Source organism: Colius striatus, chromosome Z (assembly GCF_028858725.1).
Source record: "Colius striatus isolate bColStr4 chromosome Z, bColStr4.1.hap1, whole genome shotgun sequence".
NCBI lineage: Eukaryota > Metazoa > Chordata > Aves > Coliiformes > Coliidae > Colius > Colius striatus.
The window spans coordinates 14,390,593-14,418,057 of record NC_084790.1 but is presented as its reverse complement, the minus strand read 5'-3'; the positions used below and the strand labels follow the sequence as shown (position 1 = coordinate 14,418,057).

The following is a 27,465-nucleotide window of genomic DNA, read 5'->3' as shown; positions in this document are numbered from 1 at the left end:
CAGTGCTAAGGCTAGTCCAGACATTTCAGAGTAGCGTTGATAATTTCATTGTAAAGAAGAGGAAAGAGAGATATCTTGCACAACATAATGCCCCTAAGACCAGATGATAGCTGTTACAAATCTCTAAAGTGAAAACTGAAGGGTGGGGTAATTTCCTACAATATGCTGCTTGTGTAATTCATCAAGAAGTCACTGAGTGCTCCTACAGACTCTTCCAAATCTTAAAATTTCTTCTGTGTAAAAAACCCCTTGCTATTTCCATTGCTATGCTTTGTTCCTAATGCTGGGAAGGGGATGCGAGGGATTGTGAAGTAAGTAAAAAGTTTGTTGTTAGGTGGTTCCATCTTTGTAACCATAGACCAAAAAGATCTAAATCATTCTCTATATTTCTGTATTTTTAGAATAGATTTTCATCTTGTATTATTAAAGTGTTTGTAAAAATTTCTCCCTTGAAATCCCATAGTTATTCTCTTTTGTCCATGTGTCAAAACATTTTTGTACAAAGAAGTTACTACTTTTCCGATAGTATGCGATGGCCATTATTTAGGGGATATTTATGTAATATGGAGGGAGTACACAGCATTTTGAGGATGTTTTGCTCATTGGCTTTTTTTCCCCCCCCTTTTTCCAATAATGGATAGTGTTGTAATGCAGCCTTTACTTAAGGAATTTAACTTAATGCCATTATTTTTATGAGTTTAAAAGAGCTTTGGAAAGGCTAGTGCCCCATCTATACATTTTTTCATGGAATTTGAGTACTTACAGAATCATTACATTTGGAAAAGATCTTTAACATCATCTAGTCCAGCCACTAATTTAATTCTCTGTTTGAAAATTTCCATCCAAGTTTCTCCCTGCAGCAAATGGGTTCAATTTTTGCTTTTACCTTCAGTTTGTTTTAGTTCTTCTAATATAGCTATTCATACATTGAAATTAATATAATATTTCTTTGTGAGTTTGTGTAGAAAGGCAAAACAAGTGTGGACATACACATGTGGAGGAATTAATGAAAGACACTCTGTTGACCTAGTTATGTATTCAGAAAAGCTGATTAGCTGCTGAAGAAAGCTGACCTTTAAAGAGATCCCACTTAAAATCAATTATTGATATAATTTCTTATAGCTACAAAACTTCAGCCTACTTCCTGTAGGTCACCAGTAGCTGTTCATGAGGGTCAGTTTTCAAAATTGAGAGCTATAGAAAGAAAGATATAACAATTTAAAAGTAACACATGTTCAAATAAACTAGCGGATTAATAGTTTAAATTACTGAATGCTTGTATTCAGGGTTTTAAAAATCCATTTACTGAAATCACAAGCCTCCATGAGAAAAGAATATTGTGAAGGAGACTTAACTCCTGCCAGGTCTAGGTAATGGTAAAAGGACAAAGAATTTCTTGCCCAAAGCACTTACCGGCCTGGCTTTCTTTTCTTGTATTGAAATTAAAAGCTGTTTCACTTATTTCAATGATCCGATGTAAGTAAGCACAGTCACACTAATGTGACACACATCTTCAGTGAGTTTTTATACCATCAGGCAAATTTGGCATGCAATTAAAGGTGCAGTTTACTGTCTGAACTAATACCATGAATTTGGAAACTTCCTCTTGCACGTTATGTGCTATGTGCTTAAATATTAAAGGAGTAAATACAAGCATCAGGAAGTTGCATGTAGATTATTCTCTCATGCACTTCATCTGTCTCAAAAGGCATGTCTTTAATCCTCATGATGGTAAAGAAATAAGAGTTTGAATTGTCAATGAAGGTATATTAAGTGAAAAGAGGGGTGGAGGAGGTTGGCAATACAGGTTAACAGGTGGCAGATCGCCTAGATAGAGCATCAGTTTAATTATTTTGCTTTATGTAAGGAATGCAGTTGCCTGAACTTCAAGGCAATTGTCTTGGTATAATCTATCTGCATCACATCATCTATATTTAGGTATACAGAACTTTGTTGTACATTTTATCCTTTTAGTACATGATTTAAATATATTTTTAATGTGGAGGGCACTCCTCATGGCTGAGTGTGCAGTTAGAAAATGCAGTGGAATTTGAACCAAGTATCTCTGAAAACCTTGTGAAAACAAATGGTGGTTGCTAACCTTGACTAAGGTGGGATGGTTTTGTTCTTCCTGCTTGTATTATTGTGTCTACAGGGTCTTTCAGGTAGACATAGCTACTACTGGAATCCTGAAGCTGTCTTTTCCACGGTTGAATTACATAGCTGTTTTTGTATTTTCTTGTCTGTCAATCTTCTTTGTATAATGGTTTTGGACATACGTAATAGTTGCTTATTCAACTAAAACTAGAATGCAAAAATGTTCAGGTAGCTGATCCTTACTTGTCTGTTAGACATGACAAAGTTGCAATGCTATACAAATTAGGTTCTCTGACTTTAAGCTGTTTTCTTTATAAAGTGACCCACTGCTTCTGATTGATTCACAAGAAGCTATGTCCTGTTGAGGTATCTGCATGTCTCCTGGGCATGCCTGTGATCTGCTTATATTCCTGGATGTGGAAACTGAAAGAGGTTCAGCCTATATATCTTGAAAGTATCTTTAAAGGCAGTGTTCAGACCTCAGCACAGTGGCCTGCCTCATTGGCTTTCAAACACAGGAAACTGCTTTCAGCTTTTATAATCTTTTGGTCTGTAAAGAGAGGGAAGAGACAGAGGAAAGGAAAGGATGTTTCATACATTGGTTGAAAACTGCCAGCCTCATCCAACACTAAAATGGGGAGTTTCATCACCTTCACCCCTGGCCTTCGGTCATTTTATTTCAAGTCCAGTAGCCAAGATCCACATGCCTTGACAAGAAGTGGCAATTCTGAGTTGATCAATGAGTTTAGTAAAGAAAAGGAATTTTGGTCACTACAAGGATCAACAGTGCTGCTGAGAGACTGGCCAACTGAAGATAACCTCCTGCTATTGAAAATTGCATTTGAGGACCTACCTCTCTGAGTATCAGCTGTATCTTCACAGCTGTTGCATGTGGTGATACGGTTCAGAAGACTGTCCACCCTTTCACTTTCCCAGTCTGTCTAAAGTCTAGCAAAACATGTATGAACAGGCTCTATCGGCCCCTGAAAAGACATCTCTGGTGCATGCATTACTCAGTTTGCCATAGGAGTGTTGGTGAGCATGATACTACCATCAGTTCCAGCCTGGCTTTTTTTATCCCAGTCGAGGCTGCTTTCTTGTGACAGAGTGGCACTCTTGTCTTAGAGGTGCTCCACTAGTGGCCACCAGATAATCCTTCTTTATGAGGCAGAATAGCTTCAAAGAAAGCAAGCTTCTCTCATCTTCACAGTTCTTTGGACAAAGTGACATGCATATTTTCAACATTTTGCACAAGTAAGCTAATCGGCTTGTATTACACATTCCAGTTTAAAGAAGAAATGACAATGTTTATAAGTATACCAGGCTTAACGTGATGACTCTGATGAGACTTAAGTCTCTTTTTCACAGTAGCAAGCTGCTTTAAAGGCCAAGACATTTAATCAGGAAGTCCCTCTAAAGTGGGTAACTCCAATGCTTAGGCTGTTCTGCCAGCTGGTGGCTTGCCTTGCTGTCTGTCCACTCTCGCTCTGCTACTTACTAGGCAGGTGGTATCTTCACCTGATCCTGAAATCCACAAAGCCAACATTCCACTCTATTTCACATGGTAGAGAGCTTGATCTTCTGTATAAAAAAACCTGGGATTTGAACGCTTCTTTGTCTAACGTGACTGGCACTCTTCATTTCCATCACCTTTTGTGTAGAAAGACAGTGACATGCAAGTGTGTCCACAAAGACTGAGGAGGAAAGAGCATTTACATATCACAAAGTGACCCTTCTTATATGAGTTACTACAGTTATCATAAAACCTTTCACCTGTGTTATTTCTCTGCCTTGATTGTTATCAGCTAAAGGAGAATTTCTTTTCCAGAAAGAGGGTAAAGTTTGCGTCTATGTGTCTGCAGGTTTATGCAAGAATGCAGGATGCATGGAGTCATTGCCCTGTTGCCTGTAACACCTATAAGGACTGCAGGCATACCTGTTTCTGCAGGGTGTATGCAAGAGGGGTTTTTTCACATTAGTGTACGCTATGTTTTTAGTGTTTTGTTGTTTTTGTGCTAGAAAGATCTCATGTATTTGTCAATGGGACGATCACCAGCTGAAGAGTGCAAACTTACAGAGGACTCAGTGTGTACGTAATAGTCTTTCTGTCAAAACCTCTTAGAGTGCACAGCAGAGCACAGCTACTCCTCTGCTGAAGGAAAAAACAAACTGGAGTCACCTTCTCACTGGCATGTTGCTCTCCCGTGAAGAAGTACAAGTTTATTCCACTTACAGTTGTACATTGCAAGGGCAGAACTGTGACTAGGTGTAGCAAATTCTTACATTTGATATGAGGGACCTTTAGGAACACCTGAAGATGTTTTAAGGTCCCTAATGCTTACCTCATTTTTACATGGTCTAGAAGATAAGAGTGATAATCTGGAAAAAAATGCTGTTAAAGCTTAGTGGGCAGTTTAGGTTTGAATAATTTCTTCAAAGTAAACTGAAAAACCCAAGAAAACTCCTTTATTAATCCTGATTTCTTTAAAGACTGTGCCTCAGATGTGCTGTAATGCATTCTTCTGTATGTTTTATTAAAAATGTCTGTTAGTCTGATCTCTAAATGGTGGACCTGACTTTGAAGAAAGTCAGGTCTTATAATAGCTGTATTATGGATGCTACCTCCCTAAATACTTCAACAGCTATTTAATTCTGACAACTTGACAAACTCATATTACATGTCAAGGACATGTGGCACTGAAAGAAACTAGTAGACAAATCTCACTTATTTTCTTTCTAGACAAACTTTTTTTTTTAAACTGAGTAAAATGTGCATATTTATGGCATCATTACAAATTTTGGTACAATCAAAAATCATGATGGAAAGCAAATATTGTGTTAACACCTGCAAACATCTGGACAATCAATTTAGAATGTTTATAGTTATTTTTCCTTTGCTTCATTGGAGTGTCACCATCATTAAAACCAGAAAAATATTTAAAACTGTGTGATTTACTTTAAAAGATTAAAATGTTCCAAGGTTTGTTAAGAGTGCATTTTGTAAGAAATTCTTAGAAAATCAGAAAGCACAGAATGGAATGGTATGTGAAGCAGGATGAGGAGAATGTTTCTGTCAGAATGGAAATTGAGTGGAACTTGTTTTCCAAATGCTTTTCACAATAAATTGAGACCTGGTGTACATTACTTAAGAGTAAAAACAAATGGTGCTCATAAATATTAATGAATGTTCCATTGATCAAACTGCTGGTGGCAAAAAACTTCTCAGCTTTTTGTAACAGCACAAATAATGTTCCACTTAATTTCATTCCAGTTTCACCTGTTGATCGGTAAGAGAGAGCTGTACAGGTGCAGGACAGAGGGGGCAATTTTTAATATTTAAAATAATACATAAGTAACCTTCGTTATTTCAGAGCTTCATTGCAGAAATTATGCTATTTGCACAGCAATAGGCAAACGAAGTTTGAAAAAGGATATTTTATGTCCAGAATGCAGCTTGTTATATTCTTTGCTACTTATGCATTCGTTGGTTCACAAATAGAATCATAGAATTTGTTTTGGCTGGAAGAGATCTTTAAGGTCATTGAGTCCAGCCTTTGTCCCAGCCCTGTCAACCACTAGACCATTTCCCTAAGTACAACATCCACCTATCTCTTGAACACCTCCGGGGATGGTACTGCCCAGGAAGTTTTTTGAAAGTGGTTTAGAAGTATTCTTCACAAAAGGTCTTTTTCTACATTGTGATTTTATTAAACACAGTAAAGAAATGGACATTCTCCATCCAAAACTGCTCTGTGTATTTAACCTTGATTGCTGAGGGGGAAGCATGCTGATGACATTTTTAAATGCTTTCCTAGTGTGCAGGAAAGACTTAAGTAGAGTTGTTTTAAATGAGCCTGTCCCATCTTGTTCTTAGCCTGTTGTTCTGTGAGTGGAGTATTATAGTATTACTTTTCACCCCTTGGGGGATCTGCCTTGATTTTGTTTTGTAATAAATCTTAAAATATACTATACTTCAAGTCATACACGAGAGATTACGTAATCACATAATCATGGGTTTGGGTTTTGTTTTTTAATCTGATGAAAAATCTTTCCCTGAGGTGCCCGCATCATTACGATTTCAGGATTTCTGTGCCTTTTTAACAATTCTTGTGCTGGATGTAACCTCTAAAATTGATCAAATCATTGGGCTGGACTGGCATAGATTCTTTCAGATTCATTCAGATACCTAACCGTAATAAATTGTCCTTTATAATGAACTCTTCAATATTTTACTAGAATAACATATGTTTTTATATCACATGTGAGCTTTGTTGTTCGTAAATCAGAAGACTAGATACCGAACTGAAAAATTCCTTGCTTCCTTTTATTGCTTTGTTTAGCTCTATTGATTTCTTTGAGGCTTACAGGGTAGGATTATGAAGATTAGTCTTCATATCTGTCCCAGAAATATCAGCTAAATCACAAAACCTGGCGGGAAGATTCAGCTAGTCAGTTTGTTCATACCTTTATAAAAATGTAGGCTATGAAATTCTCGTTGTGAGGTGACAGTAGTGTTTGGCAGGGCAGTCTGCAAGCATCCTGTGTAATACAGAATCACCAGGAGATTGAGTGCTAAACAGAAATTGTGGAGGAGTTTATCTCAGCAGAGCAACTTGTCTGTACATTACCTGGTTTTGGCCAGGATTGTGATTGATGCCTTGTTAGTGTGAGGTTTTTTTTGTGTGTGTTATTTACACCTGAAAGGAAATGTTTAAGTTGCTCAGATTTTTCTTTGAGAAAGCACTAGATTCTAGCAATTTGGCTGTGCAGTTAGAGTATGAAAGATAAGGATCACAAGATGCAAAAGCAGAGGTACCTTTTAGTATCTTTGTTTATTCCAATACATGTAGCAATGCTTACTGGTCTTGCTATACACATTAATTTATCTATTGTGCAGGGAACCCTTCATACAAAGCAATCCCAAGTGACTGGCAGGTGCACATGAGAATTTTATGTAGTGATATTGTAAACAAGTATTGTTGCATTGCTCTGGAAAGCAACAATGACAGTCAGACAAACAGAACTTGTTAGTTGTCAAGAACCCAAAAGTAATTTTCAGTACTGTTGCTTCTTTATGACACAGTAATTTGTTTCATTTTGTTCTTGCTTAATTGTGTTTGTGTTTGTTGCCAGAATAAAAAAAATTCAGCTTTTCATTTATGCTTGCAGTCATATAATTACACCTCTGGGGTAAATTATTCCCCACTTTCAGGAGAAAAAAAAAGGGTGATATATTAAATTCACTGCACCTATTTGTTGTCGTTTGGAGATGTTCATTTTCGAAAAGAATAAGTAAAAGTTGTAGTTAGTGTTGTTAAATTGGAAATTACTCTGTTATTCTAGAAGCTATGCCTTGGACGTCTCACAGTACTTTTGAACTGTAACTGTTTCTGATGGTGTTCAGTAGCTCTGTAGAAACAGATTAAGCTGTGCTATGCATATATTTGTATCTAATTTAGTTTCATGTCCTTGTTCATTTCATAGTAACATGCATCTGCAGTGTTAGGTTTATATCTCATATACATATAATATAATTAACAAAGCTGATTTTAGTTTACACACATGACATTTGATAAAATCTGTAAATACAAACAATTCTTTTGTTGGCAGGGGTTTACATCAGTCTTGAAAATTCATATAAGTCAATAAAAGACAGTGAGATACATAAAACAATTTCTCCTGCAAGTTACAGATATTGAAAGGCTTTCTCCATAATGAGGGTGAATAGGAGATGGGGCAGGAGGGGAAGAAAATGTGCCTGTAATGCTGACCAGTTTATTTTTACAATAAGGTTGAGACTCTTACAGTGAATGGTGGTATTTACCTTCCTAAAACTCTTCCATGCTATGATTTAACCTAGTCGCATTTTGAATTGGATTTTCTCTAGTGTCCACAGGTTTAAAGGGGAAAAGTTCACTTGCTCTGAATGCTTCAGCTATTGTCCCTAGTCTGTTGCTATAGTTTCTGCTTTTTAATCCCCCTTGGCCTCAATCCTTCAGCTACATATGCACATTAACTTAATTACCTTGAGTCCCCTCGCTGGAATCCGAGAGTAGTGTAGCAAGTGTAAACCTGTAGATAATTTAGGGTTTAGTTTTTCTTTGTCTTCATTATTTCAGCTTCCTCAAGTTAATATTGATAGTTTGCAAGTAAACACCCTAATTAGAATAACTGTGCTTATAATTTATACTTCTGCAAATTGATTTTACTCTTAATCTGTTCTTTCTCTTGACCATCAATTACATTTATACAGTATTAATGAATTCCTGCAGCAGGGTAAAATATGTGTTTGGGGCTTCAGTGGCTTGATGGAGCCTTCACAAACTTTTCCATCTAGTGTTGGACTTTACTGTACGCTGCCTATGCTAGCAGATCTCTCATTCAGAATGAGAAGCTGGAGTAGAAACCTCAGCTTGGTGCCGCTGTATGTGAACAAACCATAGCTTTCTCACTGAGGGCAAGAAAAGGAAATGTTGAGTTCTCATTTTGAATAAATGTAAAAGCTGATGGACCTGGAGAAGGCAATGCACTGATACATTAGGTATAAAATCCTTTGCATGTTTGAATGGAGAATTTCAGTTATTGCTGTTGTGCCCTTGTTTTGCATCTAGACAACCCTCCACTCTGAGAGCTCAGCCCTTGCACTCTGACAGCCAGCCACTACAGGGTTGTGAGTAAAGTGGGATGGAGAAGGTACAACGTAAACATGGGCAAGTCCAGCTTTAAAATACAGTGGAAATTTTTAGTGTTAACCAAAAATCTGCTGGATTATTTTGACAGTGATGCAGGTGGTGCAACAAGTGATGTAGGTGGTATAGAATATATAACAAGTGTTTTTTGTCAAGTTTTTATATTATTTAGGGTGTCATTTCTGGATTTCAGGAAAGAGCTTTTTCAGGTGTTCTTTGCTAGTTAATGTAACACAAGCTTTTGGAAGAACAATTTATGTTACCTTATAAAGCATTAGGAATGAGACAAAAATGGTAACTTCTTGTCATTCAGTGACTGTGTGGACTACATGGCTGTTTTATTTTCTGGTCTCCTACCTGTTCTGTCAGTTGAAGTGAAGCTTTTGAAATACTGAATGTTCACTACATTCCATGGATGTTTTACTTTCCTCTGGCTTTGACTAAAGAATCAATGCAGTTCTCATCTTGAAAGCTAATCCTGTTAGGTACATTTAATATACCAGAGTGCTGCTGTGCGGCATGTCTCTGTTGGCCAGATCTGTAAGGTAATGAAGACTTAAGTGAATACTGGCTATTTTAATTGCCTAGTGATACAGAAAAGAGAAGAAAACTGAAAAAACATTATAAAATTGATTATTAAAATCACTTTGGACTTGCTTGCTTCTCTTTCCAGGGTAGTGCAAAGTACGTATCCCTAGTTTTATTAGTTTAAATAGTTTCTCAGTCACTGAGAATATTGTAGGTCTAGAATGGTTTAGGAAATAAAAATGTATTTTGCATTAAATGTGTAATGCATTTTGTCAGACTTTTTTACAACTGTTTTTCTAAATTAGTAGCATACCATTGATATTTATTTATTTAAAATGTGCAAATAGCCAGTGGTAGAAATGGTTGAGCACGTGTGTGCATGTTGACTGTAATGAGGTTAGTAATATGAGCATCGTCTGATTTCCTATCATTGTCATCCACTTAACTTTGCGCACATTTAATTCTTACTAGTTAACCATGAGTAATGCAAAAATAATAACTCCTGTAATGACAATGCTTTCTGTCATGCTTAGGATAAGAGTTATTTTTTAAAATTCCATAATTGTGATTTCTGTAAACTATTTTTCTTATTGCCAGTTTTTTATTTGAAATAGTAAGAGTTTGATGGAAATGAAGTAAATGATTTACCAGTACTCTGTGGGGGAGTGTGAAGCATTAGTTTCTTGCCAGTGAACTGCTATAAATTTGCAGATGCTATCTTCTAAAGAGTTACTTGATATATTTTCATTATATGTGGAAAGCAGCCAGAAGTTACAAATCCCAGTTGGGCTACTTTGGGCACTCACCACTTTGAAAAGCTTCTTAGCAGTGTGAGTGTTTCTCAAATACACAGGGTTTCAAAGCACTTTTGTGGAATTGTTCTTATTAAAAGTGTTGAAATTCTTGGGACTGCAGTAGGAGAGGACATGCAGTAGTCAGCCTGCCAGTTCTCCATTTAGGATACCTATTTTCATTTTCTTGGCAGACAAATTACAAACTTCTTTTGATTTTTAACCTGTGAAGTCTCAATAAGTGATGTTTGCTAATAGACAGTCAATAACCTGGTTCAGTGGGAGAAGTGTTGAAATGAAACTGTGCTTGGGTTCTTCTATTCATGTCAGGATCCATATCAGCTTCTTCTGTTCTCATCTTCAGTTAAGACTCACACTTTAGCAACCATTTTTTTCCTGCAGAGATTACATATAACTTCATCTGGGATGAGTGTTTTCTGAAAAGAAACAAAAGAATACAAGACAGTTATATAAGAACCTTTAAAAAAAAATATTAACTGTACCATGTAGATAAAAAACATGTTGTAGAGATGGTCCCATGCAAGAAAAGGGATAAACTGTAAGGCAAGAGCCCATCTAATCCTTTCTTTCTGTAACCTAGTTATTTTAATTAAATAACTCCTGTTCAAATATAGTGATCTTTCAAATGACATTTTGAGGGGTTTTGTATGAGGAAGTGAGTGGATTGTGAAGTTGCATTATAAATTTATTTAATTTTTGTTTTTTCTCAGTGTTCTCTTTGAGTCAGAAAAGGAGTGACTTTGGTGGTGGTGTTGAGAGCGCAGTATTCAACACCTTAGTTTTATGATGTTCTCAGAGAAAAGAGTAATTTTCTTTTAATGTTAATTGTTCTTGATGAATAAATAATTTGACTATGACTGCATTTTGAGGTGAAATCTGGCTTCAGTTCTGATTCCCGGGAAGACAAACCATTCTGGAAACCTGAAATTCCTTCTTTTGAAAACTGCAAAGGCAGTGTATAGAGACTCTGTGTTAATTAGCTTTATTCCTTTGTAATAGGGACTAGGATTAATTTATCCTGTAACTATTGTGGATGAACTTGTAAATTCAAGTGCAAATTCTAAAATCAAGGCACAAAAAATCTTAATTGTTTTTTTAGTGTTAAGTATTTTATAAACTAGGAATAACTAAATAGGATCAGGATGTTGACAGCTCTATGAAATAAGTTTTAAGAAATAGTTTTGCAATCTTGTATTCTGGGTTTTCTTTGGTGCTATGTAGTTGCTTCTTGCTAACACTGGGAGCTTTTGCGCTCCTCAGTCATTTTGACAAGCAGTGTGAGGGATTCACACTAACATAAAGAAAAATAAAATACCTGAGATCTCGTCAGTGCTCTTAATTTTATAATGAAACCAACCAACAAAATGTTGGATAACTTGTGTTGAAAGGTAGCATGGAAAAGGCCTAATTAGACGAAACTTCTGGATTCCATAGAATCATAGAATGGTAGAGTTGGAAGGGACCTTTAGAGATCATCTAGTCCAACCCCCCTGCAGAAGCAGGTTCACCTAGATCAGGTCACATAGGAACATGTCCAAGGTGGGTCTTGAAGACCTCCAAGGAAGGAGAATCCACAACCCCTCTGTGCAGCCTGTGCCACTGCTCCGTCACTCTAACAGTAAAATATTTTTTTCTTATATTTAAATGGATCTTTTTGTGTTCCAGCTTCATCCCATTACCCCTTGTCCTGTTGCTAGCTACCGTCAAAAAAAAGGGATGTCCCAACCTCCTGACAACCACGATTTAGATATTTGTAAATGTTAATAAGATCTCCCCTCAGTCTTCTCTTCTGCAGACTAAACAGCCCAAGTTCCCACAGCCTTTCCTCATAAGGAAGATGCTCCAATCCCCTGATCATCTTGGTGGCCCTGTGCTGAACACTCTCCAGAAGTTCTCTGTCCCTTGAGCTGAGGAGCCCAGAACTGAACACAGGACTCCAGATGAGGCCTCACCAGGGCAGAGTGGAGGGGCAGAAGAACCTCCCTTGACCTGCTGGCCACATTCTTCTTGATGCATCCCAGGATGCCATTGGCCTTCTTGGCCACAAGAGCACATTGCTGGCTCATGGTTAGTCTATTATCAATCAGGACTCCCTGATTCATTTTTCTACTTGGGAAATATGATTTGTTTTCTTGATTTTTTTTTTTCACTGCATTCTGTCACTCTGGGTCAATTTGTGATTTATCCTACATGTCATCACTTTCACCTCTGGACCCTTGGCATAGGGCAGCTGCAGTTCTCCGAGGGCCTCTCTGTTCTGCTCCAAAACAATGTTTTGGGTTATTCTGTTGTTCTTGTGCCACTGATAGTCATCATGTCTTCAAGTGTATGCCCTTCTCAAGAACATTTGGGTTTTTAGAGAGCAGTGATAACATGATTCTGAGAGGAGGAGCTCCAAGCTCTGTGGCCTCAATTTCTTTACATACAGATTTTTTGTGGATAGTTTCCAAAGCTTCAGAGGTGTCCAGCTGATGAGAAGTTTGAAAATAGGTAACTTTCTTGACCACGCAGTTCAGCAATATTAATTTGGACCTATTGAGAGCAAATTTAGATGAACTCTGACTACATGACTTTTACCTTTCACCTCAAGGATTTTTATGCTATTTAAGTGGTTTCTGAGTGGTATCATAGCTTGTATCATCAGAGAAATTCACAACAATTATAGAGGACAAAAATCCCAGGACATAATATCATAGGATACCTTCCCAGGATGATGAGCACGTGTATTAGAAGTGGTCAGCACTGTGTTGCGTGTATTATGTCAAGAGAGCAAGTTAAAAAACAACCCAGCCATTTGAATGCTGCTACTGAAAAATAAGGAAATCTCAATCTTTTTCTCTAAGGGGTCACAAACAGGTTGAGCATATACCACTAGCTGGTTTACATAAAACTAGCTGCTGCTATGTGTAATTTATCCTCTAAAATTTGATTTATGAAAACATTGCCTCCCTGTTATTTTTTGGGGGAGGCATAAACAGGAGTCTTTACCACTGGAAACCTAGCGCTGAGAAGAGATAGTGCCTCTTGGTTTTCTTTTTTCATTTTTTTTTTTCCTTTACATAATACATGTGTTGAACATTATAAGATGAGGAGCTTTTAATTTTATGAAATTTGGTTAACTGTCAAAGAGACATTATAACAAGTGGTTTACAGCCAAATTGCGTTTGCTGAGGAGTGATGGATCTCTTGCCAGTGCTAAAGAGGCACTTTTCACATTGAGTGTCTGCACGCTCTTTGTGGGCAGAATATTATAGGAAAAAGTTTCGTGTTTTGATGTGCAAAACATTTAAGAGGCAAGCTACATTAAAGTGTAAATTCCAAGCAATGGAATTTTGTAGAAGTTTAGCTGGATTTGTTATGGCTGTTTTAAACTTGCAAAAGAATTGTCTAAATAATAGGTGTTTTGACTCAAATACTTCATTGTATCAGGAATAATATAACATATAATTAGGAGCAACATCTTCTTACATATTAACTGATAGTTTTATAAATACAATCATCCACATTAAAATAGCTTTTCTTAATTATTTCTGGGATAATGCTGCTTATCGTTAAAGTTTAAAAAACAAGTACGATTCTTCCAATGCCAAGGACAGAGGCAGAAAGAACAATTTTATCCCATTTCAAAGGATGACATTTAGGAGTTTTTGTGTCGTTTAAAAATACATGAGGTTTTTTAATCTGTAGATAAGCATGAGTTGGATTTGAATGCTTTTAAGATGCTGAAAAGAAAAGCTTATTTTGCAGCTTTTGTTAAGAACAAGAGAAAGAGAATACTTCTGTTTGCATCTTGGGCATTTAGTGAGGAAATTCTGAACATTATTTTCATGTGCAAATAGGATAGAAAATGACTAAATGATTTTGAAGGGCTCTTATGAAAATGATGCAATCCAGGAGAAAAATAGTACTGAGAAATCTAACTGTAATCATCATCATAGGGGCAGAACAGCCAGCCTGTTAGGTGAAGTCTCTGTAATGAAAAGCCAAATAAAGATGATAGAATAATAATACTAATAATCCTAGGGTTGGAAGCTAAGGTTAAAGTTGTCCATTATGAAGTCAGAGATTATTCAGACATAGAAGGTATTTGTTGTTCTGGTGAACTTATTTGTAAATAGTTTTAAAAATAGATTAAAATTATTATTCTCTGTTGATGTGCGCAATATTGCGATGGAGGGGATCATTTGATTTTACAGTAGTACCTGATGGCTGAAACAAGCTAGAAAAGGGGCTGAGGGGTGTTGGGGGGCACTATGAGAAATTCAGTAATATGTTCATAGTTCTTAACCCATCACTTAAAAATATTACAGTAATAAGTGCCTTAATGTTAGTTTTATGATGCCTGAATTACATAATTCTTTGAAGTTCGTGCTAAGTTTAATTAGGTCTTGCAAAATTAACTTTCTTCCAGAGAACGTGGGAGTGTACCTACTCTGTGTGTGTGTAAGCACATACTCAAAACACTCAGTTTGCTCATTGTATTAGAATGCCCATCTCCAACCAAAACTAGTTCGTTTATGTCATGGTTTAGGGAGGAGCTGCCTTTGCTTCGTAACAGGGGACTGGGTTGCAGTGAAGAACTGGTAAAGAGTTCTTGGGCTTTCCCCTGGCTCTTGGGTTCAGAACCACCTTTAGCCCAGCTGGGCCAATCTGGTGCCTCTGTGATCACTATTTAAGGACGGGAATTTGAAGTGCTTGGGAGGAGGTGTAAGAGTGGTACAAGATGGAGGCGACCACATGGACCCCACAGTCAGAGAAGGAGGAAGGAAGGAGGAGCACCAGACCAGAGACCCCTCTGCAACCCGTGGTGAGAACACAGGCTGTGCCCCTGCAACCCGTGGAGGGCAATGGCAGGACTGAGAGCCACCAGCAGCTCCGTGTGAGTGAGCCCAGACGGGCAAGAGACTGTGTGGGGAGGCGGCCATGGCCCAGGCCGTGCTGGAGAGCCTGCGGGCTGCAGAGCAGCCCCACACAGGGAGGAGAGAGGAGCTGCAGCCTTTGGGATGAACGCACGTCAGAGCACCCCGTGCAGGCCTGCCATGTGTGTGAGGGACCCTGTGAAAGTGTAGAGAGGACTGGTGCAGAGCCCACCTGCCCTGAGGAGAGACAAACCACAAAACCTATCAGGAATAGACCAAAACCCCCATTCCATGCCCCTCCTGAGCTGTTCAGTGGAGGAGGAGATAAAGACACCGGGATCAAGTCTCTGAGCCTGGGAAGAGGGGAGGGGTGGGGAGAAGGTGGTTTTAAAGGACTGGTTGTGTTCTTCATCGTTGTACCACTCTGTGTTGTTTTGTGTTTGTTATGTTTTTGTGTTTTATGTTTATGCTTTAATTAGTGTTGGATTAAATTATTTTATGTTTTCTTCCCCAAGCTGAGTAGCCTGGTCTGTTTTGTCCTGGACCATAAGCAGCAATTAAGCTCTCCCTGCCCTTTGACAATTCTCAGGTCTTTGGTGCTTCAGTCTAGTCGTGGTCTTTTGTCCCTTGATGGGCCTAAACCATGACAATTTATAATTAAAGATTTATATATTGAGAAGTTATGCGTGTTACAATACCAAATTTACAGGCAGGAGACAGATAATATATAAAAGTCATAGCTGTACTAGGTCAAACCTGCCGTTTTTTGGTATTGGTAGTCATTACTCTTGAAAATTGTAAGGTGTTCACAAAATGATGTTTTTCTGCTGCTTCTGTAGGCAACAGAAACAATTGTGTTAGAGAAAGCAAAAGACTGAGAGAAAAAAAGTCCATATTGAGATTCACTTTAAAGTTTTGATTAGCTTTAAATACTGTTGTGGCCAGCTGTTAAAAGATGTAATTTGCTAAACTTGTGAGTCAATTTTCCTTAAATCAGTGTGACTTGTATGTACAGTCATAGAAACATAGAGAGGAAGAGACCTGAAAGGTCATCTTGTTCCAACCCCCCTGCCATAGGTAGGTACATCTTTCACTAGATCAAGTCACTCAAAGCCCCTTCCAACATGACCTTGAACACTTCCAGGGATGGAGCAGCCACAACTTCTCTGGGCAACCTGAGCCAGAGCCTCACCACCCTCAAAGGGAAGAATTTCTCTCTTACATCTAATGTAAATCTCATCTCTTTCAATTTGAAGCCATTAGCTCTTGTTCTACCAATACATGGCCTTGTAAAAAGACCCTCTCCACCTTGCTTGTAGGCTCCTTTAGGCACTACTAAGACGAGGCGAGATCTTTTGAAACTATGTGAAAGCATTCTACTAAGCAAGTCAGCCTGAAGGAGATAACTGCTGCATCTGAATGCACAAATACCTGATCACATGAATACCTACTCTCTCTCTACATGGAAATTCTAATATCTGATACTTTCCAGTGTAGTTAGCATTTAAAAACCTTATTAATTAGAATTTCAAACTAAAACAAAAGTATAAAATTCATGTTTTCAGCTGCCTTTACTGGAATCCTTCTAGTGGGCTGACTGGTTTGAATTCCCAGGGTCCATTTTAAGGGAAGAGCAGGCTGCCTTGTACGTTTTGTCAACATGGAAGAATTACGTGCTAAGAAGTAATTCTGTGTCTACCTCCTCTTTTTTCCCCCTGTACTCCTAAATTTGATGTGAGGTGATAAGATTTTTGTCTGTGGATTTATGCTGGAACTAGATTACCAATGGCCCAGCAAAAATTTCCTTGCTCTCACTACAGCCTAATGCTGCAGACACCCATAGGGTCTGTATATCCTGTTCTCATGGGAAGTGGATGGAACTCTTCATTTAATGGTACATAAGGAACTCCTTCTGGACTTTTAGAGTACACTCAGTTCTGCACCATGTGCTATTGTGCTTTTTCTCCTATGCCTTAGCTTGTTCTGGAAGGTGAATGTTCTGTGTCAGTTATTCTGCTCAGCTTGCAGTAGCAGCAAGAGATTTGTAACAAAATGGTTTAATTGTCATGATTTTTTTTCCAGTGTTATCTGGCATTTATTTGAACTTAATAAATTGATCTGTTTTGTATCTCAATGCAGAATGGGTGCAGCAGACAATATTTATAAAGGGCGAAGTACTTTTATGGAAGAACTGACAGATACTGCTGAGATAATAAGAAAAGCAACTTCAAGATCACTAGTAATTTTGGATGAACTGGGAAGAGGAACTAGCACACATGATGGAATTGCTATTGCTTATGCTACACTTGAACATTTTATTAGAGATGTAAGTGTTCAGTCTGACATATGCTTATGAATGCTTTTTCAGCCTTACTATGGTAGGCTGACTTCTACATGGTGTGTATTTCCATGTGGAAATATGACATGTATAAGCTCAGAATGAAGGGATATGGATAAAGGATACCAATTCTATGTTGATATGTTTAAAAAAAAAAATTAAGCCAAAACTTCTTATGTGTCTTTTTCATTGTTGTAGGTGGAGTCACTGACACTGTTTGTCACTCACTATCCCTCAGTTTGTGAGTTAGAGAAAGTATATCCAGAAAAGGTTGGTAATTACCATATGGCTTTCTTGGTGAATGAGGAAGAAAGTACTGAACAAAAAGGTACAGTATAAATCCATCTGAGATTCTGATATTATAGGTACAGGTAGAATTTTTTATGGTGATTTAAACTTCATTGTGAAATTTACACCTCCAAACTCACTGGACTATCAGCCTATACACACGTTTTGGGGGGATTTAAAAACTAAACTACCATTTTTCTTTAATATAGGGATGCTAGGTCACAGAAAAGATTCACCATGCCCAGTATCCAGCTTCTCACAGTAGCCAAGTACAAAGGATTAGGGAGGAGGAATTAGGGATCAACCATATGACAACTCTTTCTCTAAAAGATCTCACTATCTGCAAACATTTGCTATTTATGCGGCTTCAAGAGCTAAACATGTGTTCTGGTTTGTAGTATCTTCAGTGGATTTAATTTCAATGACGTTATCAGGTTTCCCTGAGTATCGTTGTGTACTTTTAACATCTTCATCCTACTATGTTAAGGAACACTAAAATGTAACACTGCATTGTGTGAAGAACCATGTCCTCTTGTTTGTTTTGAAACAACTTAGAAACAAAGTGTAGCTTCACTTGATGATACAGTTCTTGGATTAGAAGAGTCAGAGGAATAATCTCTATTCATCTTTTCTATGCCATGTGTAATTTTTAGATTGCTTATCGTAATCCCATTCAGTTTGAGTCTTACCAAGCAGAAGAGTTACCATAGTTCTTGTCACTTTTGCCCTGAATTAGTATTTTCAGTAGTTTATCAGTTTACCTCTCTAGCTCTTTTTTATGTTTGATAAGGGATATGTAGAGTAGCTCTGTCTAACTGCAATGATAATCACTGTTCATGGTGAGAACTGTTACTATCAGTTTCCTATCTTTTAACCAATTACTTACTAATGCAAATACTTTCCTTTTAGATTGTGGCTGCTTAGTTTTCAAAAGAGTATTTTATGCAGGACTTTTGTTAAAATCCACATAGGGTTTATTCACTGGTTCTCTTATTCACATGGCTTTCAAATTTACAGCACATTTGTGATGTAGGATTTCTCTCCATAGAAACATACCTTGATTTATTTTTTTTCTTGATGTATGAGTTTTAATCAGGTACTTGACTATTCTACTTTTACTCTGATTTTCCCACTATGTCTAATAATGTCCTGTTCCCTGAGCCATTCATAGGTTATTTTTTTTTTAAGTGTTGGCATGGTATTTGTTGTTAACTTTCCCTGCAATTAATTCTTAACATTGTATTATCTGCTTAAGTTGTAAACTAATTGAGACAGGACACTTGAGTATTTGCCACTAGATAATGTTTTTCAACATACAGCCCATCACTTTTTAAATGTTTTTCAGAGAGTTAGTTTTGGGATTGGATAGAGGGAGACTTTTGCTTTTGTGTGCTGTTTAATATGAGATGCAGGAATGTCAGAAATATGTGTTAACTTTGAGCACAGGTACTTCAAAGTAATGTTATGTTTAGTTGAGCACTATCTAGCCACATTGGTGTTCCACGTTCAGGGCCTCACTCTCCTGAGCATCAGTATGTCCTTTTCTTACAGAGTTCATTAATGAAACTGTTGATCTCTGATACTTTCAGGCAATTGAGATGTTGCCAACATTTAATACTTAATATTTCTTAATTGCTGTGTCTATGGAACCCTATTCTTTGGGTTTTAGTGTGCTGCTTCAGCATTTCTGCTTGCAGTATTAGTTGACCTGAACCTTCAGGCCATATGTAGTCTTCACCGTTTTGCTGCAGAAAGCACAGTAGATGTAGTGGCATAGCCTATGAGCAGCAATGCATCCATGTTTCTTTCTCTGCCTGTATCTTTAGCTGCTTATGTCTCAACATTTTAATTCCTTTATTTAAGGTGAGTTTTAATAGCATGCTTTTTTTTTTTCCAGTCTATGGCTTGGATCACTCAGATCGAATTGGCTTGAGTCATGAGCATTTATGGAAGTCTCCCTTGTTTACAAAACCCTGTATTTTTAACCAGGGAGAATGAATGGCAGTGAATGACCCCATAGTTTTTCCGCTCTTTACACAAAGCCTGGATTGTGCAGAGATACAGCAAGGATGTCTGAAGAGAAAGAGGAAGGGGTCATCAGGTTTATGATGATGGCTCTAATGTTTCCATACTGTTGTAATTGAAAAGAAAGAAGTCTCTAGCAGAAGACCCACCATCCTAACCTTTGTTTTATTACTAAGCATTTTCTGTGGGTTCTCACTTCCTGAAAGTCAGAAAAATCTTAGTTTTATTATAGTTACTGACTTCTTAATTATGGGATAACGGACAAATGATACTGTTGTTTCTCAGCAAATGTGAGATGCAGTATCCCACTTAGAGCATAACTAATCACTTTGACATACAAAGTTTGTTTAATGAGACACACACAAGTCTGCTTAATAAGACACCACATAAAAGTATAATAAAGAGTTTTTTCAGACTTATGAGTAGGTAAAAATATGTGGTCTCAAGGAAACATTTTTCTTTCATATTTCTTCAATAGAATACATCACTCAGGAAGCATGAATGATAATAAGATCACAGTCTTTGCCATTGCAGTCTTTGATCTACTATGTTTTATTAACCTAGTAGAGGAGGTTTTGATTTTGGGTTCTTGGATTTCTTTTAGGATCTGAAGATGAAGAGAATCCTGAATTTATCACTTTTCTTTATCAAATTACTAAAGGAGTCTCTGCAAGGAGTTATGGGCTAAATGTTGCCAAACTGGCAGATATTCCCGAAGAAGTCTTGAAGAAGGCAGCTCACAAATCAAAGGAATTGGAGAGCATAGTGAACATGAAAAGGTCAGAAAAATTGTGAGGGTTTTTTAAATTATTTTTTTTGCCCTTAATGGAACACACTGTGCATTAAAAGGAGCAGTAGGAGCTACTTTAGATATCTCTTTATCCTTCAGGGAAAAGGCAGTGAAACAAAACTGAAAAAAAAAGTATTTAGGAACTTGTGCTATCCATTTCAAGAACAGCTTTAGATTTTATATTTGCTATTATATCAGAGTTTAATTACTGCCCTCTGAAACAGGATTGCGAAAAACTAAATGCACATTGAGCTAACATTTGGAGTAACTAATTTGTTACTTTCTTATGGCAAATACGAAAAAATTTTTCTTTCAGGTATGTATTTTCACTGTTTTCAGGAAGATAGATTTGAACTATAGCTGTCTTCTAATACCTGCTTCTCTTCTTACCAGTGATAGATGAAATATTACTAGATTTAATTTAGAAAGTTTATTATTCATTTTAGAACTTGAAATCCTGTTTGTATAGAAGGTAATGAGGATATTGTTCTTCTGGTTTAACTTCAAAATAAATATTTATAATATATATTGCCTCCCAAACACACAAAACTGTACTAGATGTCTAAGGATTTTAATATTTTTCTGATAACTAGTTTTCATTTAGGAGCATATTGTATTATATATTAGACTAGTTATGAGAATTCCTATGTGCATCAAATACCATTTCTCTTTATAAAACCTGTAACATTATATACACACTTTAGATATAAATACATGCTAGTATTCATAGTCATTTCCACTGATGTTTTTTTTGCTGTTACTGTTTGCAGTTGCAGTCTTACCAGGAAAATTCAAATAGCCTTTTAGGAATATAAAAAAAATCAATGTCTTTGATGGCTGTAACTAATCCTGGTAGAATAATTTCTTATGAAAAAATGTTAAGTACTAATTAGTTGTAGTTGCAAGCAATGATTTAGAAACTTAGTCCTTAGCATTACTGCCAGTTTATATCCCCTTTTACAAAAAAAGAAAACAAAACATTCTATTTAGGATACATGACAATTTATGGGAAAAGCAGTGTGGCAGCTTACATTAATTGGAAATAATAGTCCATAATTGACAGTGGTAAAACAGCACATTACTGGCAGTATCTTAATTCTGTTGCTATAGGATACTTAGGATTCTAAAACTGAGAGAAAAGTGAGTTTGAGCTAGAAGGCCAGAATTACTGTGTAATAAAATTTAGATGTGAAGTAAAATTTCCTTTTGTTTTATCTTCGTTTGTTCCATGAAAATCATACTAACATATTACTTGACAGGGCATAAATGGTCTTCTAGCATGTCTCCATTACTAAAAGAGCTAATTGCATTTAGAACCTATGGGCAGTAAAAATAGTGTGCAGTGAGGGGAAGGCGGATTTACAGTGCCCATAGAGGTGTAGAATGAGGGCTGACTGGGCAGTCTTAGTTATGGGACTTAATCGTGTTCCATTTATCAGCTTTTGAATATGTCGGCTACCAGCTGTATTTTAGCTTTGATTATGACATTTGATTGTCTTCATAAAGTGAAAAAGGATAAATAGCCTAAAGCTGTGATGAGCCCTTTATGCTGACTTAGGACTGAGGCAGGAAGGCCCTGGACCTGCCATCCCACTGCAAACTACTGCCACTTGAGGTACATGAGTGTATGTGCCGGGGACCAGGCTCCTCAAGCCCATCTCCTGCAGGCTGCTGCTGAAGTGGGGTCCCTGCCCTTTTCTTGGTGTTGCCAGGGCTGGTTTATGCATATCCACAAAACAGGCCAGGTCTGGGATCCAATACAGATGAAAAATCATTCTTTCTGCAATTGGTATCACACAAGTTCTGTTTCCTGATGTTACATGTGAGAAGGCATTGCTGCCAAAGGAGGAGAAGGGTGTGAGTGAGAAGAGAGAGAGGGCCCTTGATTTAGGCAGCAGCTAGTAAAGGTAACCTTGAGACTGCCTGCTCTGCCTGCCAGACGAGCCTGTCTCATCTAAGTTCAACACTTTTGGCTCCCCCTTTAATGAAAGATGGTACCATGTAGGGGGTCAGTGACATGGGACATCCTCCACAAAGCAGTTGTGAATTAACCTATACCAAGTTATTTCTTCATTGTAGACCTCTTGCGTTCACTTTGGCGGGAACTTCAATCTATCTATCTAAACATGGAGCTTAAGTCAGCAAAATATAGAAAAAAATCACGTCTGATTTCACAGTGTGTAAATTACTGTATTACAGAATTGTTAATTTTTCATATTCTCCTATGTAGATCATCATAGAAATATTTTCTTTTGTATATTCCTGTATATTTTCACTTACTGTCATGTTGTGATCTAAATGTCAAAGTGTTATTCTACACCATCTTCCCAAAAGAGAAACTAATACATTTTTAAATGGGTATAGAATATCTGTAGTAGGAAATAAAAATTATCATGATCTTGGGAATCAAACTTAGACGTGACCTGTGCTATCACTATACACACAGGCCAGCTGCCTTGTCTTATTTTTTTAAATTGCTTTCATATTATTTAAGAAAATGCATTGGATATATTCCATCCAGCCTTGACATCTTTGTCATCAGGAATGTGTGTTAACCCACTTTAAATGTCGTCTAAGTTTGTCACAGCTCTTATGAATGTCTTAAATTAAAAAAATGTTAAAATGGTAAGGATTTGTATACTCATTTACTTTGGAAATGCATCGTCTGTATGATTCTGCAAATACAAATTTGTAGCAACTGCATGCTGAAAATGAAACAGTTCAAACTACAGTACTATTATTTCCTTAATGATTTACCTTATTTATGTTTTATTCCGTCTTTTCAATGCTTCTGGTGCTGTAAGTTAGTTGTAAAATTAAATTGTTGACTATCCTAGAGCTGAAATACATAAATTGGAAGATGTTAACTGTTTAAAGATCACATAGCATTTCCAACTATACAAACAGTTGTTTGTCACTATATAAAAAATGTTGCAGATGATTGTAGGGCTTTCAAGGTTTGATGTGCTTAATTTAAATATATGTCTGTATTTTTATTTCTTTTTTTCATTTTTTTTCTCCCCTCCTCCAGAAAAAAGCTGAAGTCCTTTGCTGAAGTGTGGAAAATAAATGACTCTCAGGAACTACAAAGATGGAAAAGTATGTGTGAAGCTGATGATGAAAGAAAAGACAGTTTTTAATCCTCAAATCACACTTAAAGATGGAAAACATTGCAGATGCAAAATCTAGGTCTGATGACTAAGAAATTCTATGGGGATATATTTCTAGGTGCATTTGACTTTTCTGCTTTTTGAGGGATAAGAGAAGCCGCATTGTGTATGATGCCCCACATCAACTTCCTCATTGTATGTCATTTTCTTGGTCCTCATTCCTTCCCTGAACTATTTTCTACCCTTTTCCTTAATTGAAAAATGTCTACTGGTGTTGGATTTAGTTTCTAATACATTTATAAAACATGAAAAATTATGTTGGTAAATTAATAGATATTTTTTATAAATAAAATTATGTCTTTTAACTTTATTGTACTTCAATTTCTAAATAAATATTCCTCTGCAATGGGCAAATGTAGCTGCATTTTGGCTATGCTATGCTGCAGTGCAGTTGGTAAGAATGAATACTAGAGAGTGAGACTTTTTTTTGTTCTGGTATTAATATAGCTAAAATTCATTGTTTTGTAGCGCACCCCCCAAATTTTATGTGCACAATGTATTCAAGAGTGTGTGTGTGACTATATTAGGAGAGTTTTCTTTCTACTGATGAGATTGATGATGATGCAACTAATAGTTTTCAAAGCAGAAGCACAAAACATGCACAGACTGTGTTTTCTTTGCCTGACTCTTCATTCTCCTGCGTACCTGCTTCCTTTTCAGCTTTAACTTTCTTGTGATCTTGACTGTCTCTGGCACAGTTTAGAGTACAACTTATCATACAATACTCCAACATTGTTTAGAGTGAGGTGAAAGAGTCCAAACTGTGCAACTGACATCACCAGTGGTCTGTCAAATGCTGGGAAAAAACAGAAATGCTGCTCTTTTTTTATTTGCAGTTATCAAGACCAAATTTCTAATGGGAATATGATACCCAAACTGATTTTCCTTTGTAAATAAATATAACCAGCTGACATATCTTGCTATGAAAATGGGCAATAATATTGACATACTAAAACCTTGGCAAATAGTTTGTTATATTTTATTAAGTGGCATTTTGGGTTTGTGTGACCTAGTTTTCGCAGCAGGGGAGCTACAGGAGTAGCTTCTCTACGAAGTTGCTAGGAGCTTCTTCCACATCGAACAGAGAAAGTGTCAGTCAGCTCCAACGCCAAGCCCATCAGCAATGGTGGTAGTGCCTCTGTGATTAAGATGTTTGAGAAGGGGGAAAAAAAACCAACCACCAACTACAGTGGGAGAGATGAGTGAGAATTTGAGAACAACAGCTCTACACAGGCACCAGGGGCAGTGAAGAAGGAGGGGAGGAGGTGCTCCAGGCCCCGAGCAGAGATTCCTCTGCAGCCTGCACTGCAGCCCATGGTGAGGCCCTGCCCCTGCAGCCATGGAGACCACAGGGGAGCAGAGGTCCACCTGCAACCAAGGGAAGACCCCATACTGGAGCAGATGGATGCCAGAAGGAGGCTATGACTCTGTGAGAAGCTCATGCTGGAGCAAGTTCCTGGCAAGACCTGTGAAGAACTGCAGAAGTTTGTGGAGGACTATGTCCTATGAGAGGAACCTCATGTTGTACCAGGGCAAGTGTGAGGAGCCTTGCCTCTAGAAAGAAACAGCAGCAGAGACTGTGACGAACCAACCATAACCGCCATTCCCTGTCCCACTGTGCCACTAGGGAGGAGGAGGTAGAGAAAACTGGGAGTGAAGCTAGACCCGGGAAGAAGAAGTTGGGAGGAAGATATTTTAAGATTTGATTTTGTTTCTCCTTATCCTACTCTGATTTGATTCATTAAAAATTAAACTAGTTTTCCCAAGTCCAGTCTGTTTTGCCCTTGGCAGTAGTTGTTAAGCAGTCCCCAGTGATCTCCTCATCCTTGTCTGGACCCACGACCCTTTTGTTGTATTTTCTCTCTCCAGTCCATCTGAGGAGGTGTGGACAGCTTTGGACACCTGGCACGCAGCCAAGGCCAACACACTGGAAGTTGAAGGAAATGAAATGAAATAATATACCATCTTGATTTTGCTATAAGGATATGACTAAAATGAGGATTTGTAATCTTGGAGACAGATGAACCTTTCTATTTTTTTTCAGTAAACAAGGGTTTTTTCTTAAAAATGATGCATATCACGCGAACATGAAATAATGTCGTCGCAGCTGGTTGAGTTAGTCTTTCCAATATAGAGAGCTTTGCAGTAAAAAGGTTGTAATATTTTTGCCTGTCATAAAGAATTGCCAACCTATCATTTAAACAAATAATTTGTCTGCTACTCTAATAGCAGCAATCAATACAAGCATCTCCTTGCAGTATGTGAAGAGTATTTCTATAAATTGAAAGAGATGAAGAAGAAAACTAGTCTTTCCAGGTGTGGTTAAATGTATGTGTTTATCAAGCACCACTTCCTCCAAGCCCAGGATCAGTGTGTCCCAATGTGCAAGGAAGGAGGAAAAGGAGGTAGGAGGCCTCCATGGATGAGCAAGGATCTGCTGGGACAACTCAGGAAGAAAGCAGCCACCTATGAGGGGTGGAAACAGGGGCTGGCTTCTTGGGAAAAGTATAGGAACATTGCCAGGGCATGCAGGGCTGCAGCTAGGAAGGCTAGAGCCCTTCTAGAATTAAATGTAGCCAGGGATGTTAAGGACAGCAATAAGGCATTTTTCAAGTACATCAGCAGCAGAAGGATGGCGAGGGCAGATGTGGGCCCTCTGCTGAACACAGAGGGTGCCCTGGTGTCTGAGGATTCAGAGAAGGCTGAAGTACTGAATGCCTTCTTTGCTTCAGTCTTTACGGCCAAGGCCAATGCCCGGGAAGCCCAGCTCAGCAAGGATAACAGGATGGCCAGGACAGCAGAGGACTTGTCCTGGGTGGAAGAGGAAGAGGTTAAAGACTTGTGGGCCAAGCTTAAGGCTCATAAGTCAATGAGTCCTGATGGGATGCATCCTAGAGTGCTGAGGGAGCTGGCTGATGTGATTGCTAAGCCTCTCTCTATCATTTTTGAACAATCATGGAGGACAGGTGAGGTGCCTGAGGACTGGAGAAAGGCCAATGTCACTCCAGTCTGCAAAAAGGGTAGGAAGGACGACCCAGGAAACTACAGGCTAGTCAACCTCACCTCCATCCCTGGAAAGATGATGGAATAACTCATCCTGAATGTTGTCATTAAACATATGAAGGAAAAGATAGTTATCAGGGGGAATCAACATGGCTTCACCATGGGGAAATCCTGTTTGACCAACTTGATAGCCTTCTATGTGGGCATAACTGGCTGGCTAGATGAGGGGAGAGCAGCGGATGTCAACTACCTTGACTTTAGCAAGGCTTTTGACACCGTCTCCCATAACATCCTCATCAGAAAGCTCAGGCAGTGTGGCTTGGATGAGTGGACAGTGAGGTGGATCAAGAGCTGGCTGAATGACAGAGCCCAGAGGATGGTGATCAATGGCACAGAGTCGAGTTGGAGGCCTGTGGCCAGTGGAGTTCCACAAGGATGAGTTCTATGGGTTCTGGGGCCAGTCTTGTTCAACATCTTCATCAACAACCTGGATGAGGGGACCCTCAGCAAGTTCGCTGATGCCACCAAACTGGGAGGACTGGCTGATTCCCCAGAAGTCTGTGCTGCCATTCAGTGGGATCTCGACCGGCTTGAGAGAGGAACCTCATGAGGTTTAATAAGGACAAGTGCAGAGTCCTGCATCTGGGAAGGAACAACCTCATGCACCAGTACAGGCTGGGAGTCCCACAGGCATTCTGGGATGCACCAAAAAGAGTGTGGCCAGCAGGTCCAGGGAGGTTTTTCTGCCCCTCTCCTCAGACCTGGTGAAGCCTTGTCTGGAGTCCTGTGTCCAGTTCTGGGCTCCTCAGCTCAAGCGGGACAGGGAATTTCTGTAGAGAATCCAGCACAGGGCCACGAAGATGATC

At 38.2% G+C, this 27,465-nt stretch overlaps 1 protein-coding gene across 1 annotated transcript in view; it reads left to right on the top strand.

The window, feature by feature from the left end:
* Positions 1–23,851, top strand: part of MSH3 (mutS homolog 3) — a 114,084-nt gene extending 90,233 nt beyond the window's left edge. The window contains exons 21-24 of the mRNA XM_062017553.1: positions 17,125–17,311; positions 17,522–17,651; positions 20,241–20,415; positions 23,458–23,851. Coding sequence (XP_061873537.1) covers positions 17,125–17,311; positions 17,522–17,651; positions 20,241–20,415; positions 23,458–23,566 — 601 coding nt within the window. The 3' untranslated portion in view covers positions 23,567–23,851. The remainder of the gene's footprint in view (positions 1–17,124; positions 17,312–17,521; positions 17,652–20,240; positions 20,416–23,457) is intronic.
* Positions 23,852–27,465: the final 3,614 nt, after the last annotated feature.